Raw genomic sequence first — 22199 nt, 5'->3', positions numbered from 1 at the left:
GCAGCTTCCAAGGGAGAAAAATGAAAAGATGTAAAGAAGTAAATAATAGAACAGTAAACAATGGCAAAGGAACAGGGTGAGAATAAATATATCAGTATGATAACAAAAAGGATGGGTGGATGAAGAACAGACTGCAAGTGAGGGAAGATGGAATCTGACATCAGTCTAGCAGCCACTTCCAGTTTTGAACACCCACCAACCCCAAATGGATAGTACAATTAATAAGGCTATATTTTACATAGGCATAATATTTCAGAATTTTCTCTTTCCTCTCTCTTTTTGAAACACAGATGGATTATGCTGACGCATGCCTCATTTTAGCTAATATATGTTCTACTGATCCTTATACAGAGGATATTTCCAACGTCATGAGGTAAGTTAGGATCTAAACAGTTGTATTTCTTTATTTAATTAGGATAACCCCAGTACCATCTTACCAATTTTTAAAATATCGAAACTGGCAAGGATATTTGCTGGCTTATATTTATTTATTTTATTTATTTATTGCAATTATATGCCACTCACTCCAAAAGGACTCTGAGCGGCTAACAATTGGAATAAATACAACAACAATAAAAACAGTTAAAATCTAATAATAAAAATCAATAGCAATAATATAAAAAACATACCTACCTACAATCAGCCTAATTCCAGAGCTGCCGGAAAAGCCAGGTCTTAATTGTTCTTGTTCTTAATGGTTCTGCAAATGTTGCCCAACTATAATTTTGAATGGTCCCCTCATTATTAGCCAACATTGGCTATTGCTATTGGGAGTTTAGTTAGCATACCTTTATCTAATCCCATGTAGGATTAGAGATTTCTGGTGACATTTTGGCCCGAATATGCCAAGAACTTCATACCTGTACCCGTGAAAATCTACAAAAACAAATATATATATATATATATATATATGACGGTCTTGGCATATTCAGGTTTCTTCCCGTGTAGGATTTGGAAATTTCTGGCTGTTTCTGTCCTTGTTCTAGGGCGAACACAGTGAGACCTGAGCTGCCTTCCTCCTATAAATACTGGTGGCTGTGTGTGGTTTGATGGCTCAGCACTTGCCTGCTGTGTAGAAACTTCCTGGTGAGTCAGTGGGGTAACACCTGGGGTCGTTGATAGAACTGAGGTATGCTGATTAGTTAATGATTGTGGATTAGGCGTGATATCCTGAGTAGTTGGAGCTTGCAAACTGCTTGGTTGTTTTGCAATGTGTGTTCTGAGTCTGGTTTCAGTTTCTATGGCTGGGATACGTTTGTTAATAAGGGCTGGTTTCCAGATGGTAGGCGGGAGGTATCATCCCGCTTGTTCATATTTTGGGGATGTTTTTCTATGTTTTTCCAGCTAGAAAACCAGGGAGTTTATCAAATAACATGTAAAATCTGCCCAGCCACATATATTGGACAAACTAACAGGAGAGTAAATGCACGTGTTGCAGAACATAAGAATGCATTAAGGAAAAAAGAAAAAACCTCCTCCCTTTTCCAACCCTTCAAAACTACAGGATATGAAATTGATTTTGACAGTACTAAATTAATTTCCAAAACAGATCACTACAGCAAAAGAATAATCATGGAAGCCATCGAGATAGAAAAACATCCCCAAAATATGAACAAAAAACATCCCACTGACTCACCAGGAAGTTTCTACACAGCAGGCAATTACTGAGCCATCAAACCACACCCAACCACCAGTATTTATAGAAGGAAGGCAGCTCAGGTCTCGCTGTGTTCACCCTAGAACAAGGACAGAAACACCAGCCTGAAGATGACGAGTGGGACCTCATCGAAATGTCGCCAGAAATTTCCAAATCCTACACTGGAAGAAACCCGAATATGCCAACACCGTCATACCTGTACCCGTAAAAATCTATGAAAACATATACATATATATACTAGTCTCCCTTAATTTTCAAATTCAGCAAAAAAACATGTGACACATTTCAAGGCAGTTAATTTATTCATAGCCAACAAACTATGTTCTGTGTATCACATGTTTTTGCTGAAATTTCAAAATTAAGGGAGACTAGGATGGCACCATTTCGGCCTTGTTCTGGCCTCATCAGCTAGCCACACCCTTACTGGGATTTGATCCGGCAACTTCTGCCTTGTAAGGCAAAGAATTAACCTCTAGGCCACCAGACCTGATCCCTTCAGCTGTGTACCAGGGAGGGGCTATATGTTTTTTATGTCAGATCACACTGGTATATTGAAGGAACGTCACAGCTCCTTTTTGCCTCTTAGGCAAATATATATGTCACATGTTGTTTTGCTGAATTTGAAAATTAAGGGAGACTAGGATAGATCTATTTCAGCCTTATTTTGGCCTCATCAGCTAGCCATACCCACTAGGACTTGAACCTGCAACCTTTGCCTTGTAAGGCAGAGAATTATCCTCTAGGCTACAATATCCAATCCCTTCAGCTCTGCACCAGGGAAGGGTTACATATTTTTGTGTCGAATACATACATACATACATACATACATACATACATACATACATACATACATACATACACACATACACACATACATAGATGACAGATGGATGGAGGGAGAATGAGAGAGAAAGAAAGAGAGAGAGAGAGATGGATGGATGGACATGATATAGATGATAGATAGATAGATAGATAGATAGATAGATAGATAGATAGATAGATAGAAACATAGAAACATAGAAACATAGAAGTCTGACGGCAGAAAAAGACCTCATGGTCCATCTAGTCTGCCCTTATACTATTTTCTGTATTTTATCTTAGGATGGATATATGTTTATCCCAGGCATGTTTAAATTCAGTTACTGTGGATTTATCTACCACGTCTGCTGGAAGTTTGTTCCAAGGATCTACTACTCTTTCAGTAAAATAATATTTTCTCATGTTGCTTTTGATCTTTCCCCCAACTAACTTCAGATTGTGACCCCTTGTTCTTGTGTTCACTTTCCTATTAAAAACACTTCCCTCCTGGACCTTATTTAACCCTTTAATATATTTAAATGTTTCGATCATGTCCCCCCTTTTCCTTCTGTCCTCCAGACTATACAGATTGAGTTCATTAAGTCTTTCCTGATACGTTTTATGCTTAAGACCTTCCACCATTCTTGTAGCCCGTCTTTGGACCCGTTCAATTTTGTCAATATCTTTTTGTAGGTGAGGTCTCCAGAACTGAACACAGTATTCCAAATGTGGTCTCACCAGCATTCTATATAGCGGGATCATAATCTCCCTCTTCCTGCTTGTTATACCTCTAGCTATGCAGCCAAGCATCCTACTTGCTTTCCCTACCGCCTGACTGCACTGTTCACCCATTTTGAGACTGTCAGAAATCATTACCCCTAAATCCTTTTCTTTTGAAGTATTTGCTAACACAGAACTGCCAATACAATACTCAGATTGAGGATTCCTTTTCCCCAAGTGCATTATTTTACATTTGGAAACATTAAACTGCAGGTTTCCATTGCTTTGACCATTTATCTAGTAAAGCTAAATCATTTACCATATTACAGACCCCTCCAGGAATATCAACCCTATTGCACACTTTAGAGTCATCGGCAAATAGGCAAACTTTCCCTACCAAACCTTCCCCTATGTCACTCACAAACATATTAAAAAGAATAGGACCCAGAACAGACCCTTGTGGCACACCGCTTGTAACCTGACTCTGCTCAGAATACTCGCCATTAACAATAACTCTCTGATGTCTATGCTTCAGCCAGCTTGAAATCCACTGAACTATCCAGGGATTAAGTCCAATCTTCACTAATTTATCTATCAGCTCTTTATGTGGAACCATATCAAAGGCTTTGCTGAAGTCCAGGTAGGCAATATCCACGGCACCACCTTCATCCAACACCTTTGTGACATAGTCAAAGAAATCAATGAGATTAGTCTGACATGATTTGCCTTCAGTAAAGCCATGTTGATTTGGGTCCAATAAGTTATTGTTTTTTAGGTGCTGATTTATCCTCTTTTTGAGTAGAGTCTCCATCATTTTAACTACAACTGATGTCAAGCTAACTGGCCTGTAGTTACCAGCTTCTTCTCTACTGCCCTTCTTGTGAATAGGCACAACACTGGCCATTCTCCAATCCTCAGGAACTTCTCCTGTTAACAAGGATTGGTTAAACAAATCAGTCAGGGGGGTAGTAATGACAGATCTGAGTTCTTTAAGAACTCTGGGGTGGATGCCATCTGGACCCATTGCCTTATTTATCTTTAATCGTTCAAGTTCTTCTAAGACATCGGCTTCTAAGATCACTGGAGCTGAATCCGTACAGCTGGAAGCAATGCTATATCCCTCTATAGTATTATTTTTTACGGTGTCTTTTGAGAAAACTGAACAGAAGTAGCTATTGAAATGGTCAGCAATCTCCTTATTCCCATTAATGCATGTATTATTCCCGGTACTAAGTTTCGTGATGCCGCAGTTTTTCTTCTTCTTATCACTAATATATCTGAAGAAGGTTTTATCCCCCTTCTTTACAGATTTGGCAATTTCTTCCTCTTTTGAGGCTTTAGCAGCATATATTATCTGTTTCGCCTCCTTCTGTCTCATTTTATACACCTCCCTATCAGCTATACTTCCAGACTCTTTATACCTCCTATAGGCAGCCTTTTTTTCATTTATAGCCCTTACATCATTGCTAAACCATAGCGGTTTCTTCTTCCTTTTACCTTTAGTTATTTGTCTTACATACAGTCCAGTGGCTTTTAAGATGGCCTTTTTTAATACAGTCCACTGGGTGCTCGCTCCTGCCATTTTATCCCTCCCCTTTAATTCATTTTCTAAATATTCCCCCATTGCATTAAAATTTGTTTTTCTGAAATCCAATACTTTGGTTGCATTATAGGATTGCTCACAATTAGTTTTTACATCAAACCACAAACATAGATGGTCACTGCATCCTAAATTTTCTCCCACCTTGACATCTGAAACCCAATTCCCATTCGTAAAAACTAAATCTAGAATATTCTCCCCTCTAGTTGGTGTCTTAACCAGCTGTGCCAGAGCTGCTCCTGTAAAGGCCTCTACTATATTCTTACTTTTGCATGTAAGGGCACTGGGGATATTCCAGTCAACATCAGGCATGTTGAAATCACCCATAACCACAATATCTCCCTTTACTGCCATTTGGGTAATTTCATCCACCATCTTGTTGTCATATTCCTCGGATTGCCCTGGAGGCCTATAGATCACCCCAATTCTAATGACAGAACCTTCTTTATTTTGCATGCAAATCCAGAGAGTCTCTAGATCTTGACATGTATTGTGAATTAGTGTTGTTTTTAGACTTTCTTTAATATAAATGGCTACTCCACCTCCCCTTCTCTCTATTCTATCCTTCCTATACAGTGTATATCCTGGTATGGATATTTCCCATTCATTAGAATCCTTAAACCATGTCTCAGTTATGGCAACCAGGTCCAAATTATCTCTATATATTATGGTCATTAATTCACAGAGCTTGTTGCTCAAGCTTCGAGCATTCGTGCACATTACCCGAAGAACATTATTTTCATTATTAGTTTGCCCCTTATCATCAACAACTACATCTATTTCATTTGCAGCTCCCTTTTCATAAGCTTCCAAAAACTGCTTTATCCTCATTGGTCGGGGACAGAAATCACCCACATCAGTTACATCTCTGTCCCCTTTACCTAGTTTAAATGCCTGTCCAAAAAAGTTCTGAATTCCTCACCGAGCACCTGGGTACCTCTGTATGATGGATGCAAACCATCCCTCTTAAACAACTCCCTATTAGACCACCTACTGACATCATGACTTACATAGCCAAAACCTTCAGCATTACACCACTGCCTTAACCACACATTAAACTCTCTGATACACATTGTTTTATCCAGATAGATAGATAGATAGATAGATAGATAGATAGATAGATAGATGATAGATACTTCCAGCTGATGTCACCACAATATCAGATGTGAGGAGTGGATCTCCATGCTCCTCTTCCAAGTTCTCCCCATTAAAGGGTTATGAAAGGAGCTAAAGCTATCCTGTAGGGGTGGTGAAGAGTGATGTGTAGCTCGCGGAGAGCCACAACTCTTCCACTTGAATCAGGACTTTTTTTCCCTTTAATCCAAGATAAGAAGAGACAGCCATAATGGCTGCCATAAAACTGGAACAGCTGAGGCCACAAAGAAAGTGCAGGAGCAGTGTAAATGGATAGCGACTGGAGCTGGGTGAGAAGATTCCTTTTTTATTTAGATCCTAACTTTAAAGGAGTGGGGAGGGGGGGGGGAGAAAATCCAGGAAAAGCACCAAACAATTATATGGAGAAAAACCTGAGACCTGAAAGAAAGGCTATAAGGGAAGAAAAGCTAAAGACTTTTTAAAACATAGAAAATTGGATTTTCATACTGGGTAGATATTGTTCTGAAAAGGCATTTTAAAATGCTGGAACTATCTATTTGAATAATTGACTTTGCTTCTACAAATTGAATTAAAATTGGATTAAATAATTTGTTACATTTGAAACAATGCTAAAATCTAAGCTGAGAACACCACCTACTGATGAATGGAAAATATACCATACTCCTATAAGCCTGAAAAGTTTGTGATAAGAGAAATAAACAAGATTCATCTGAAGGACTGTGGTGATATCTAGTGTTCTATAATTATCTATTTTATGATTACTGGAGATGCAATTTTGGAAATAAGGAACACTCTTAAGTAAAGTGACTATTGATTTTTGAAAGTTTCCTGGACTATCTAAATGGAATTTATTGAATAAGTTTGGAATATAAAGAATTATGAGTATTGTACCTTCTTAGATGCAAGATTAGTCTTGAATATACTGTATTTGGACTATTGAGTCAGAGTGGGACTTACTAAAATAAGACAAGATGCTCCACAAGGAGAAATAAATGAAATCTCAAAAGAAATGGGGTTGATGTTCCAAAGCATCAAGGACACTATGACAAAGAATTACAGGGAGATAAAGAACCTATTGAATGGCATAAATGGGAAATAGAAAATACCCTACAACTGGTAATGAATAAAGACCAAAAACTCCAGGAAAGAAGAGGCAACAGAAAAAAATGGAGGAAAAGACAGAACAGAAAAACCAGCAAACAAAACAAGAAGATGAGAAGAAGATAATAATGATAATAATGACTGATGAAATAAACCAAGGGGAAAGTATTTTGAGAGATTTAAAAATAGAATTGCATAAGCAGGAAGGTATCTTTGAAAAGGAGATAGGGTCCTGAGTGGATACTCTGAAGGCTGGACAGCATAGGAGGATAGAGATCAGAGAACTGTTTAGACTGAATAGTGAAGACACAGGTGTAGATAGAAAAAAGCGTCCAAGAGAGGAGTCTGGAAGATAAGTTAAAAAGCAAATAAGAACTTTGATAAGTATTAAAATCAGACGATGAATAAAAAGAAAATATTGGTTTTCTTTTTCCTTCTTCTTTTAAAAAAAATATAATGATGACCTGATTAAAAACTAGAATAGAGGTAGAAATAAGAATAAACACTCCTATATAAAGTAATACATTTATAAATAAAAAATTTGCTATACTTATGGTAATTGGGTCCGCAGTCCAATCTAATATCTACCATATCTCTTGGATTACAATTCCCAAACTTCACAGACCACAGTTAGACCAGATTGCACTAGATTTGGGTTGATAGTAAGCTTGAGTTCTGGGAGCTCTAGTCCATTAATTTGGAAAATAGATTGGAAAAGGCTAATTATATACTGAATGGCCTGACTAGAATTTTAAGTGGCACAACTTAAGGACTGGAAACTAGGGCTCAGTTGTCTGTGAAGATAGATGCCCGTCTATAGCTAATCCAATGTGAAGTTTGTGATATTGCTCTTCATCAGTTAAGCTGGTGGCAAATTTATTCCTACTCTTAATTTTTTAAATTAATTAATTAATTAATCAATATATATGAAAATGTATTAGAAAAATACTGGGAGCAATAGAGAAGAAAATGATCATTGAAATAATGAAGTTCATATCCGTGATGCAAGTAAAACAATTTGGACAGGGGACGGGAGGCACTCTGGTGCACTTATGCATTGCATTGAATTGGATTGAAATTGCATTGGATTGGATTGAGATTGGATTGAATTGAGGAAGTAAGGGCGCACTTTCCTATTCTTGGTTGGAGATGCTAGGGATGTCGATTTGTTGATGAGGGAGAATAGGTTGGAAAGTGTAGGATGGTTGATGAGGGATGGTGGGCTGGAAGATGAAAGGAGGGTTGTGGATCTTGGTTTTGATGCATTCAGTGTGGTAAGTTTCACCAAGATCTAGATGTCTCTTAAGTTTAGCCTGTAGTTCACAAGAGTGGATGCATTGTAGAAAAGATAGATCTGGTCTGGATCTAAGTTTATTGTAGTTGGTGTTATTTCTGGTGATGGAGTTCATGGTCTTGATGAATTGTTGTTTGGTAGTTTCACTTTTTCAAACCACTCTACAGAAACGGGGGCCCACTGAGCCATTGCTGTACCTGAGTACAGGGCCATTTCTAGTAACTTCTAAGACAGTGATGGCGACCTATGGCACGAGTGCCACAGGTGGCATGCGGAGCCATATTTGCTGGCACACAAGCTGTTGCCCTAGCTTAGCTCCAACATGCATGTGTGTGCTGGCCAGCTGATTTTTGGTTCACACAGAATGCTCTGAGAGGGCATTTTTGGCTTCCAGAGAGCCTCTGGGGGAATGGGAGAGGGTGTTTTTACCCTCCCCCAGCTCCAGGGAAGCATTTAGAGCCTGGGGAGAGTGAAACACAAGTCTACTGGGCCCACCAGAAGTTGGGAAACAGGCCATTTCCAGCCTCCAGAGGGCCTCCAGGAGGTGAGGGAAGCTGTTTTTGCCCTCCCAAGGCATTGAATTATGGATGTGGGCACTCACGCATATGTGATAGTGCACGCCCATGCTTTTTCGGCACCCAAGGAAAAAATTTTCGCCATCACTGTTCTAAGATGTCTTCAGGGGCAATTGTTTGTGGATGCTGGTGGCAGATGATGTTACATATATTTGTTAAATCAGATTCTCTGTTTTCCTCTAAGCCAAAGAGGATGGCATTCAGTCACTTTTGTTCGAGCTCCATGGCATCTTTGACGAGGGGGAAGATGTCAGTGGTTCAGTTTGTAGGTAAGTGTAGTGGTTGATGTGGTCTTGGTGGGGTATAAACAGATGGTGGTGGAGTGGTATAAGGTATTTGATTTTGTGGTTTTACATTTATCAGAGCTTGGATATTTTTTTCCATGGATTTATTTAGTTTAGCTAATATTATTTATTGTTAATACTCCAGCACACTCCTATCCACAATATACACTAATAACAGCTTTATTTTTCATGCAGGGTACTGTCTATCAAGAATCATTTCCCCAAAACCAGAGTTATAATACAAATCATCCAGTCTTCTAACAAGGTTGGGTTTCTTCCTCCTTTTTTCTTTCTTCTTGTATTTTTGAGATAGCCCTGGTTTTTATAAAGCAGCTCATTATAAGCTTGAGAGTTCATATTTCTTCCAAGTAATTTTTTTTGTCTTGTAGAATTAATTTAGCCATCCCTATGGTCCAGCATTTCACCAGCAGAGATTCTAAAGCAAAAATAGCCCATCTCCTTCTATAGGTCCAATATTTATTTCTTTAAAATCCAATGTCACTCAATTCTTCAATGACATTGGGCAATTTCCAAATGTAAAGAGAAAATAACTAATTAAAAGGGTCTATACCAGGTCTGGGAAAACATCTAGAATGTCATAAGAGTGTGAGTTACATTAATTTCTGGGGTAGATTTTAAATCTGGAGGGTAGATCTTGCAATTGGGAGGCATACCTCCAGGATTCTGCAAGATGACCTTTTTTGATAAATGGGACCCGGAGGATATCTACTCTATAGAAATGAATGAAGACAAGTGATATCTCAACCTATGCTGTCTAGGGCTAACTAGCATTTTAAATTGCACCTGGAAGACAACTTTTAACCAGTAAAACCCACATAGTAGTGGAAAATTGGCTGGAAGTTGTAAGGAAGACTTCCACTACGAAAAAAGGGAGATCTGCAGCACACTTACTGATGCAACCATTTAAAAATTCAAATTCAGTTCAATTATCCAAGCTTTGTTTAAGAAGACCCACAAAAAAGAAGGGGCTGCCACAAAGAAGGGGAGTCAAATCTCCAAAACATATGAAAGCAAAATAAGAAACAATGGGTGAAAGCTAATAAGGGTAGAGTCAACCTAGAAGTAAAGAGAAATTTCCTGACACTTAGATTAAAGTGACCAGATGTCCCGCTTTTGGTGGGACAGTCCCGCATTTGAATGATTTGTCCCATGTCCCGCCCGCCTTCCAAAATGTCCCAATTTTTGAATGGAAGAGCAGTACAGCCAGTGGCTGTGAGAGAGCAGGAGGGGAGCGTCCAGGGTACTTAGAGAGGACCTCCTCCGGGTGACCCTGCGGGCTCCTGAGCCGGACCAGACCAGGTAGGCAAGGCTGGGAAGGGATGCTGCCACCCGGATAGAGTCACAGCCGCTAGGGCACCTCAGGGACCCCTCGGGGGCATTTTAAGGCTGGGAGAACTTTTCCTGCTTTTTTCTCTCCTGAGCACAGCCCCCTCCCACCTCGCCGCCACCGCTGCCACCTCACCTTGGCCATTGCCGGAGCTGGAAGATGTGAACCGGTGAGGGGTGCTGGCATTGGAGCACCTGCTTTGGCGGGCAATTGATGCGAGCAGCGCCGGCTTCCCTCCACCCTTCCCCACCCCCGTGGCCCAAATGGGAGCTCAGTCATGTACAGGAAGGTACGGCTGCTCCAGCTCACTCAGTGCTGCCGTCTAACAGACTGCGCTGAGCGCACAGATCTTCAGAGAAGTGTGCCTTCAGAGAAGGAGGGAGGGAGCGAGCAAATGGCTCAGAGACCCGGACATTTCAACTTTCGCGCCGCCTTTTTTCAGCTGCTGGTACTGGCCGCCAAGCAGCGGGAAGAGAAGTGTGTCCAAGCCGTGGACTTGGAGGGGGACTTCCTTCCTTACCTTCCTTTTTTTCCTTCTTTCCTTCTTTTCTTTCTTTCTTTCACAGCAAAAGCATTTAGGCTTATATGCTGCTTCATAAAAAAAGAGAGAGGAAAGAAAGATGGAAGGAGAGAGAGAGTGAAAGAAAGAGAGGAAGGAAGAAAGAGAGAGAAAGAAAGAGGGATGGAGAGAGAGAGACAGAAAGAAAGAGAGGAAGGAAGGAAGAGAGAAAGAGGGAGGCAGAGAGAAAAATAGAAATGGAAGAGAGATAGAGAGAAAAAGAAAGAGAATGTTTTTTTGCTCATATAAACCAAATTTTTAATCAACCTACCCCCCCCCCCCCGCCCCGTCAATGGCGTCCCTCTTTAACAATGTAAAAATCTGGTCACTTTAACTTAGATCAATTACTGGAAATCAGTGGAACAAGTTGCCTCCAGAATGTGGGTGCATCATCACTGAAGATAGACAACCATTTGTCTGAAATGGTGTAGCATTTTCTGTTTCAACAAGCAGTGGTGAGTTGCTAACAGTTCGGACCAGTTCATGTGAACTGGTGGTGGAAATTTGGCCATGGTCACCAAACTGGCAGTAAAGGTCAGCTTGCCAGGCCCCCAAGCCAGTTTCCTAGTTGTCACTGCTTGAAAGCAGCTGGCAAATAGCCCTCTGCACATGTGCAAAGTCTTCTGCGAATGTGCAGAGAGTTAGTAACCGAATGTGATGCCTGCATGCGTTTAGAGAGCATGCGTGCACAAAGCACGTACTTCCCATGTGATGTGCACACTTCTGAACCAGTATGGAAGGTAAAAGAAACCCACTCCTATTCAGCAGGGCATTGGATGAGAATACCTCCGTGTCATTTGTTATACTTTATCCATATTCCTATCCTCACCTGTTGCTGTGTTTATGAATGAGTTATGATGAAACATTACATGCTTTCCAATCTATGTTAAACTTTATACAGATTAATGATGCTAAGTGATTTAATTAATTAATTAAATTTGTATGCCACCTCTCTTCGTAGTAGCGGAGCACCTACGGAGCCTCTCGGAAATCAAATCTAATTTTTATAATTAAAAAAAGTTGTTTCAGAACCTTGGAACACTATTTCGTAAATATAATTTAATACTATTACACATAATTTATGAAAAAAAGAGTGAATGAATTCAAACTATATATAATCATAATAACTTAGTCTTCTCAAGATTGATACTCTTGGACTATGTTTTTCCCCTGCTGGTGACATTGCAAGTGATGATTCTGCTGTTTTAATTTTTTATATGTTGCTCTCTGTTTTCTCCTGAATTAGGTTTACTTGCCAAAACTGCCTGGATGGGACTGGAGAATAGGTGATAGTATCATCTGCTTTGCTGAACTCAAGCTTGGATTAATAGCTCAGAGTTGTATGGTGCCTGGCTTGTCCACATTGTTGACCAGCTTGTTCATTAGAGAAGATGTCCAGGTACTCCTCTTTAATGTATCTTGACCTCATTATCAATACTTATTGATTTTATTTATTTATTGGCCATCCATCTTATCATAGGGTATCTCTGGCCATCTTACAGTTACATATACATATATGTATACAAATGAGGACCTAGATTGTGGGGGCAATATGCTGGCTCTGTTAAAAAGTGCTATTGCTAATATGTTGTAAGCCACCCTGAGTCTAAGGAGAAGGGCGGCATAAAAAAAATTAAATGAATGAACAAACGAACAAACAAACAAAACAAACAAACAAACAAAACAAACAAACAAACAGTTTGTTGTGAGCCACCCCGAGTTTGCGGAGAGGGGCGGCATATAAATCCAATAAATCTAATCTAATCTAATCTAAAAAAAACCAGACATTAAAACCAAGGGCACGCGGGGAGGGCAGGGGTGGAGTGGAGGGAGGTAGAATCTGTTGTTACTCAATCAACCACCTCCACTGTGCTGTTCCCCTATTGGGGTACCAGTCCAGGCCAATTTGCAGAGCTAGATTTTTAGACCCTGATGAAAGTATGGGAGGGCTGGGGCCAACTTCACATTGGGGGACAAGATTTCCAGAGGGCAAGAGCAACTACCTCCTGCACCTGCCAGCTGGAATAATCAGGCTGATGGGACCCGCAGCATGCCTCCTCTGCTGGCACAAGTGGTGCAATCCCAGTGGAATGAAAGCGTCCCTCAAGGATCCATGCCATGAATAGCTTTAAAGGTTATTACCAAAACTTTGAGTTACATCTGGAAGCAGACTGATAATCATGGAGCAGTGGTGTTACAGGGACCATTCTTTGGGAGCCCAAAGCTGCCTGCACTGCTGCACTTTGCACCAGCTGTAGCTTATTTGATAACTGCCTGAATAAAATGACAGCAACCTGTCAAATAAATTTCATCAAAGCAGCAATCTATTTTTCTGGATAATTGAAAAAAGTAAAATCAGATATTTTCAGTTGGACTCCAGAGTGATTTTTTTTTTTAAAAAAAGTCAATCATTTACTTAGATGTTAGTATTAATCTGGAACTCATTTGGTCTTATTATTTTGCTTAGCGGCTTTAAGAGTACTGCTATGAAGTACTCTATAAAAATGAAATATTTGTATGTATATATAAATAAATGTATATGTAAAATTCACAATAGTGAATATTTGTAGCTTGGGAGTAAGATGAAGCTTCTGAATTGGTTTTTGGACATTTCATTACCAGGCTAGGTAACATCTTCAGCAGAGTTCCCTAAACTCTGCTTAAGATATTACCTATTCTGTAACAAAGTGTTCAGAAACCAACTCATAAGCTTGGAGAATGAACCTTTACCTTCACACTATTAGAATTCAGTTAATTTATCTTTATTTGCATGTTTATAAAAAAGTCTGGCCTGTAGGACAGAAGACAACTTACTGCTGCCGACTTTTACCAAAACCTTGTTGTACTTTTCAAATCATTCTGCTTGTTAGTTGTGTGTGTGAATTGAAATGCCTGTTTTTGTTTAATCTTCAATGAAGCAACATAGCTTTGTTGGGACATCATAATTATTAAGTACCGGTACTTGAAATCTTTAATTTAAAATACTAACTTTAAAATACTAACAGGATGAATTGTTAGAATTGTTTATGTCCAACAACAATGTATAACAACTCAGCCACAGGGGACCAAGTTAATAATTTTTTTTTATAGAATATGAGTGTTTTGATTAAGCACCATCATGAAATAGAAGGCCAAGACTATAAAGTGATGACTCAGCTTCTTTCCAATGATTTTATTGGCATGTCCTTCAACAAAGTTTGTCAGTAAGTTTCCCCACTATCCTTGCTCCCTTAATCTATTTTTTTTAAAAAAAAAAAATCCACTTTAAATTACATTTTCTTTGCCACATACACATTTTCAGGTTTCCACCTTCTAGACAAATTGCTATTCAGATAGAATAATTCTTGGCAAGTTTTTTCCAGCATCCCAATCAACATAGGAACGGAATAGAGTTATTGCTGTATCTAGGAATTAAATTTGAATATGGAAATCCCACAATTTATTCTTTTGAGATTCTGGATTGCTTATTTTAGATTCCCAGAAGACCTGCTTACTGTGATCTCAATATAGCAAGTTTCTGATAAATGAACATTCATTGGCATGTTAAAGGTGTATTTCTGATAAGATTCAATGCTTATGATTGCCAATGTTTGGACTTTACTATAAAAGGAAATGAAAATCAGTTGGTTATGGTTTCAGGAATCTTCTCAGCTGGAAAACACAGACTCTCCATTGTGCTTAAAGATTCTGCTTCAGACTCACCTTGCATCATACTAGTCATGGCAGTAAAACAATGCAATTCAAGTTTCTCCAGAGAGAATGAAGCTGATAATCATACAGATTTTAGATGGCTACTATAAAAGATTTCAGACTATTGTAGAGATAGGTACTGATTCCAATAGAGGAGAAACATAGCCAATAGGACACACAAAGTACTATCCAAGGTCTTGCTCTCTGCAATTCCATGGAAGAACTGTTGAACTTACCTGAACGGTCTTCTCGATGCACTGCAAGGAGAGTCCAATGTGGGTAATTCTCTAGTCTGATTGGAAGGAACTGAGTTTAATTTAAATATTAGGCAGGTACCGCCCCCTAGCCCTCCAGTCAATAAGAAAATGAAGGAGCAGGAAACCATGAGAAACTTTTATTAAACAACTGGAAGGCCAACTGGAACCCTTAAAAATCATAACAAAGTGAATTAAACAATGGCCCTGGTCCAAGAGCCGGGTGGGTTTGGACTCTCCTTGCAGTGCATCGAGAAGACCGTTCAGGTAAGTTCAATGGTTCTTCTCCAATGCACTTGCAAGGAGAGTCCAATGTGGGATATACCCAAGCCTTAATTATAGGGAGGGAGAAGGCTGGACCAGGGGGCTGGAGTTGAGCACACCCTTTGTAACTAATGCCTCCCAAAGGCCGCCTCCAAAGAGGCAAATGAGTCAATACAATAGTGTTTCATGAATGTAGACGGAGCCGCCCATGTGGCTGCTCTACAGATATCTTCAAGGGACGCCTGCGTAGCCCAAGCCACTGATGTGGCAGCGCTATGAGTAGAATGTCCAGTTACTCCCTGCGAGATCTGATGACCTTCTGCCTTATAGGCCTCTGCATTGCTGTTTTGGAGCCAGCGGCTGATAGTTTGAGATGAAACCTTAATGCCCATGGCCTGTGATGAGAATGACACAAATAATGCTTTGGATGTTCTGAATGGTTGCATTCTGCGGACATAGATTTTCAAAGCTCGTCGCATATCTAGCTTGTGCCACCTCAGTTCCGAGGGGTGAGTTCTGTGTATGCAAAAGTCTGGCAAGACTACCTCCTGGGCCCTGTGGAACCAGAAATTTACTTTTGGAACAAACACCGGGTCCAGTTGTAATACAACCCTGTCCGGGTGAAATTGGCAAATCTCCGGTCTTACAGACAAAGCCGATATTTCTGAAACCCATCTGGCCGAGGTGATCGCAACCAAGTTTGTGGTTTTGATCAACGTATACGTAAAGAAATTGTTTGTATCAGCTCGAAGGGGGGGCTGTTAAGGTTCACAATTCTAAAGACAAGTCACAAGACGGATATCTATGAACCATCAGATGTCAGATGTTGGAGGTCCCTCTTAAAAAGTCCTTAATCTACGGGTGACATGTTAGGGGGCGGTAGTAATCCGGCACTAGTATGGGAGATAATGCTGCTACATGTCTTTGCAAAGTCTTGGGAGCAAGACCTTTATCCAGTCCGGCTTGAAGGAAGGTTAGAATTATGCTTGGTGAAGTTGTCTGAGGACCCACCTCTTGAGGCCTGCAAAAGTCACAAAAAGCCGACCACGTGGCCTGATAAATGCGCTTGGTAGATGATCTGTGCGCAGCTTGCATGGTGGCTATGTCTGTGTCAGGCAGGTGTTGATGCCTCAGGCGATCCCCCTCTAGTGCCACATGGTCAATTGCCGCCATGTGTGGCTCGGGTGTGTACAATGCATCCCTGGCTGAGGGAGATCCAGTGGTCTGGGATCCTCCAGCATGGGGAGATGAAGAGCTCCTTCAGATCCACAAACCATGCCCGACGTAGCCTATATGGGCTCAGCAACAATATTTTGGCCTGTTCCTTCAGGATCTTTCGAATTACTTTCTGAATGATGCAAGTTGGTGGAAATGCATAGAGTAAGCCTGGTGGCCATAGGTGGTATAGCGCATTCACCCCCTCCGCTCCTGGGGAGGGAAAGTGGGAGAAGAAGCGTGGAAGTTGTGTGTTGTCGCACGTGGCAAAAAGGTCGATCACCGGGTTGCCAAACTGAGAAGTTATTTCCTGGGGTCCAGGCGCCATTCCGCTGGGTCTATAGTTCTGCAGCTTAGCCAGTCCACACAGACATTCTCCAGCCCTGATATGTGTTCCGCCATGAGGGAGGCTAGATGGATTTCTGCTCACCGAAACAGCGACTCCGACTCCTGCATCAGCCTTTGGGACCTCGTTCCCCCCTGGTGGTTGTTGTGGGAACGAGTCGAGACATTTTCTGTCAGAATTAAGACGTGCTGTCCCTGTACTAGGTGAGCAAAGCTGCGAAGAGCCAGAGAAACTGCTTTGAGTTCTAAATAATTGATGTTCACATCTTGTAGGTCCTGTGAAGTGATGTGAAGTGATGTGCCGGTGCCTGGAGGCTGTTGGGGCCTGGCTGGGTGTCAACAAACTCAAACTCAATCCAGACAAGACGGAGTGGCTGTGGGTCTTGCCTCCCAAGGACAATTCTATCTGTCCATCCATTACCCTGGGGGGGGGGATTATTGACCCCCTCAGAGAGGGTCCGCAACTTGGGCGTCCTCCTCGACCCACAGCTCACATTAGAGAAAAATCTTTCAGCTGTGGCGAGGGGGGCGTTTGCCCAGGTTCGCCTGGTGCGCCAGTTGCGGCCCTATTTGGACCGGGAGTCATTGCTCACAGTCACTCATGCCCTCATCACCTCGAGGCTCGACTACTGTAACGCTCTCTACACGGGGCTACCTTTGAAAAGTGTTCAGAAACTTCAGATCGTGCAGAATGCAGCTGCGAGAGCAATTATGGGTTTCTCTAAATATGCCCATATCACTCCAACACTCCGCAGTCTGCATTGGTTGCCGATCAGTTTCCGGTCACAATTCAAAGTGTTGGTTATGACCTATAAAGCCCTTCATGGCACCGGACCAGAATATCTCCGGGACCGCCTTCTGCCGCACGAATCCCAGAGACCGGTTCGGTCCCACAGAGTTGGCCTTCTCCGGGTCCCATCGACTACACAATGCCGTCTGGCGGGACCCAGGGGAAGAGCCTTCTCTGTGGCGGCTCCCACCCTCTGGAACAAGCTCCCCCCTGAGATTAGGATTGCCCCCACCCTCCTTGCCTTTCGCAAACTTCTTAAAACTCACCTCTGCCGTCAGGCATGGGGGAACTGAAAGATCTCCCCCTTGCCCATGTTGTTTTGGTGTTAGATTGATTGTGTGCTTGGTTTTTTTATATTCTGGGGTTGTTTTTTATGAATTTTTTAGCTTAAATTGTAATTGGATTGGTGGGTATTGGATTTGTTATTATGTATTGTTTTTACCTTGTTGTGAGCCGCCCTGAGTTTGCGGAGAGGGGCGGCATATAAATCCAATAAATCTAATCTAATCTAATCTGTTGCTCTCAAAGACCCTGGGCCATGTGGGAGGAAAGGTGGGCTCCCCAACCAGTTAAACTGGCATCGGTTGTTATAGTCAATGGGGCCTCACTCTGGAAGGACGAACCCCGCTGGATTGCTGGAGAGGCCCACCATTGTAGGGAATTACTGACCCTGGGGATGAGGATCACCCTCCTGTGTGTATGGCTGAATTTCCTCTTTTGAAAAGGCAGTAGGAACCATTGGAGTGGGTGTAGATGGTGTCGAGCCCATGGTATGATATCTATAAAGGATACCAGGGCGCCCAGTAGTTTTAACAGAAAGGCCAGTGGAGGTCGCCGTTGACTTAGAGTATCCAGTAGAACTCAAATATTGGTCTGCTTTTCCTGGGATAGGAAGACCATGCATGACTCTGTGTCTATGATCATGCGTAGGTGAGGTAGGCATGTTGTCGGGTTCAAGTGGCTCTTGTCCCTGTTGACCGTGAATCCGTGAGACTGAAGTATCCTTATGGTCCAACGCAACTCTCAACTTGCCTGTTATGGAGACTTTGAGAGCACTACGATATCATCGAGGTACGCCATAAGGTGCACTGACTGATGCCTGAGGCTGGCCGTGAGAACATCCAACAATTTTGTAAACATTCTCGGCATCGATGATAGGCCAAATGGCATTACCTTGCATTGGTAATGTACCCCGTTCAGGCAAAATCAGAGGAATTGTCTGTGAGATGGATAGACAGGCACATGAAGATAGACCTCTTTGAGGTCTATGGATGTTAGGAAGTTCTTGTGACGTATGGAGGAAGAATAGAATGGAGCGAGTGCATTTTGAACCTCTTGTATCGCACATAGAGGTTCAACTGCCGCAGGTTCAAAATTAATTGACATCCGCCCAAGGACTTTGGGACCACAAATATGACTGAGTAGAAGCCTTTGCCTTGTTGGCAGTGAGGCACCTCTTCAATTGCCTCTATCTCTAGGAGATGGGTGACCTCCCAGTATAGCAACACTCTCTTCTGAGGGTGTGTTACCAGAGGGCATGGAAGGAAGTGGTTCGAGGGTAGTTGAGAAAATTTGATCCGCAAGCCCTGGGACACCATAGCAATTGCCCAGTCGTTGGAGGATGTGAAATTCTGCAGCCTGCCACCGAGTGGGTAGAGGTCTGCTGAGTCATTTTTTTATGTCTGAACCCCTTGGGGTTGGAGCCTCTGAAGGAGTGACGTCCCTGTTGGTAGGTCTTGTTGCGATCAGAGAAGTATGGTCTGTCTGAACGGTAATTTCCCTGGTTGTAAGAGCCCTGAAAATATGTCCTCGAACCCTGGGTGGCGGTCAAGGAGGGCTCGGATCAAAAGGGCTGTCATCTGGAGAAAGGGTTAAAGCGTCTGACTGGTCATTTGTTCGCCATCGGTAGCACAGGGATGGTTTAAAAAGGCCTGTAAAGACAGGCGGTTCTGGGGTCTGCTCATCCCCTGACAGATTGTCATTTACGTCACTACCATTGAAGTACTAGAAGTTTTATTATTATTATTATTATTATTATTATTATTATTATTATTAGTAGTAGTAGTAGTAGTAGTAGTATTAGTATTATTATGTCAGTACAACACAGCAAATGAGATCACTATGCTGGATTTCGTATTTCATCACCAGTCGTGCGCTTTCCAAGCACCTAGGACTGCAAATTATGCGGCAAATTATGTTTGCCGATCCCAGTCAAGCGATCTTTTGCAATTGACAGATGGAGATTTTGTCAATTCCGATGGTTTTCAAATGTCCGCTGAGATCCTTTGGTACTGCGTGCCAAGTACCACTGGGACCACTTTCACTGGCTTATGCCAGAGTCGTTGCAGCTCGATGTTTAGATCTTCGTATTTCACTAATTATTATTATATTATTATTATTATTATTATTATCATCATCATCATCATCATCATCATCATCATCATCAGATTTTTATGCCGCCCCTCTCCGAAGACTCGGGGCAGCTCACAACAACAATAAAATAGTGTGACAATGTAAACAAATATAATATTAAAAAAGCATCAAAAAACCCATCATTTAAAAACCATGCAGCACACGCATACCATACATAAAACTATAAAAGCCTGGGGGAGCTGTCTCAATTCCCCCATGCCTGGTGATATAGGTGGGTCTTAAGTAATTTGCGAAAGACAGGGAGGGTGGGGGCAGTTCTGATCTCTGGGGGGGATTTGATTCCAGAGGGCCGGGGTCGCCACAGAGAAGGCTCTTCCGCTGGGGCCCGCCAGACAACATTGTTTAGTCGACAGGACCTGGAGAAGGCCAACTCTGTGGGACCTCATCGGCCGCTGGGATTCGTGCGGCAAAAGACGGTTCCGGAGATATTCTGGTCTGATGCCATGTAGGGCTTTAAAGGTCATTACCAACACTTTCAATTGCGACCGGAAACTGATCGGCAGCCAATGCAAGCCACGGAGTGTTGGAGAGACATGGGTGAACCTAGGTAACCCCACGATAGCTCTCGCGGTCGCATTCTGCACGATTTGAAGTTTCTGAACACTTTTCAAACATAGCTCCATGTAGAGAGCGTTGCAGTAGTCGAACCTCAAGGTGATGAGGGCATGAGCAATGACTCCCTATCCAAATAGGGCTGCAACTGGTGCACCAGGTAACCTGGGCAAATGCCCTCCTTGCTACAGCTGAAATATGATGTTACAATGTTAGCTGTAGTTCGAGGAGGATGCCCAAGTTGCAGACCCTTTCCTAGAGTGGCAATAATTTCCCCCCCCAGGGTAATGGATAGACAGATGGAATTATCCTTGGGAGGCAAAACCCACTGCCACTCCATCTTGTCAGGGTTGAGTTTGAGCTTGTTGACACCCTTCCAGACCCCAACAGCCTCCAGGCACCAGCACATCACTTTCACTGCTTCACTGACTGGACATGGGGTGGAGATGTACATCTGGATATCATCAGCGTACTGATGATACCTCACCCCATGCCCTTGGATGATCTCACCCAGTGGTTTCATGTAGATATTAAATAGCAGGGGCCGGGGGAGAGGACCGATCCCTGAGGCACCCCACAAGGGAGAGACCTAGGGGTCGAATTCTGACCCCCCCAAATAACACCAACTGCGACTGACCGGAGAGGTAGGAGGAGAGCCACTGAAGAACAGTGCCTCCCACTCCCAACCCCTCCAGCCGGTGCAGAAGGATACCATGGTTGATGGTATCGAAAGCTGCTGAGTGGTCAAGAAGCACCAGGACAGAGAACAAGCCGCTGTCCTGGGCCCACCAGAGATCATCCATCAGCACGACCAAAGCAGTTTCCATGCTGTAGCCGGGCCTCAATCCTGACTGTTGAGGGCCTAGATAATTGGCTTCTTCCAAGGACCGCTGGAGTTGGAGTGCCACCACTTTCTCAACAACCTTCCCCATAAAGGGTAGGTTGGAGACTGGACGGTAGTTATTAAGCATGGCTGGGGCCAGGGAAGGCTTCTTGAGGAGGGGGCGCACAAGTGCCTCCTTCTAAGGAGCCGGGAAGGACTCCCTCCCCAAAGAAGATCCATTGATCCTGGTAAGGTAGGACTGGAACCGTCCAAGGATCCCTGGCTCTCATGGAAGTAGCAACCGCTAGGGCATATTGTTGCACCCCAGCTGCCAGCCCATGCGAGTAAGCGTTAGTGATGAGGTCTTGCCAGGCCGGGGGCATGTTTTGTCATGTGTCTTGAAAGTTTCTCAGCTCCGCAGCAGATGGTGTAAAAGTTGCTGATGGCATCTGTCCATACTGTGGTACCTGGACAGTTTGCATGGGCAGTGAAAAATTAGGCCAAGCTGGGGCCTGCCTAAGCAGGTTGTAGGTCTCAGCTATTGGGGAAGGTGGTAGGGGGCACTCCGGAAACCAATCCTTTTCTGTTGCCAAGCCTGCTACCCCTGTGCTGATCATGGGGGAAACTGGTAGTGGTGTAGGCCCCGAAGTGAAAGTGGGCTGTGCTGGGGCAGCTACAGGTATTAGCTGTCTCTGGGCTGCCTCTAGTTGCTTTTCAAGTGCCCTTATCCTCATCTCAGCCTCTCTGAGTGCAGCGCCCTGAGAGGATTTGGACCTTGTTT

The 22199-nt window shown here is 42.6% G+C and overlaps 1 protein-coding gene across 1 annotated transcript in view; it reads left to right on the top strand.

The window, feature by feature from the left end:
* Positions 1-22199, top strand: part of KCNU1 (potassium calcium-activated channel subfamily U member 1) — a 194718-nt gene that overhangs the window by 56028 nt on the left and 116491 nt on the right. Inside the window, 4 exon segments of the mRNA XM_070765628.1 lie at positions 291-373; positions 9341-9410; positions 12299-12451; positions 14143-14255. Coding sequence (XP_070621729.1) covers positions 291-373; positions 9341-9410; positions 12299-12451; positions 14143-14255 — 419 coding nt within the window.

This window comes from Erythrolamprus reginae, chromosome 12, assembly GCF_031021105.1.
Source record: "Erythrolamprus reginae isolate rEryReg1 chromosome 12, rEryReg1.hap1, whole genome shotgun sequence".
In the NCBI taxonomy this organism is placed as follows: Eukaryota; Metazoa; Chordata; class Lepidosauria; order Squamata; family Dipsadidae; genus Erythrolamprus; species Erythrolamprus reginae.
This window is presented reverse-complemented; position numbering and strand designations above follow the sequence as displayed.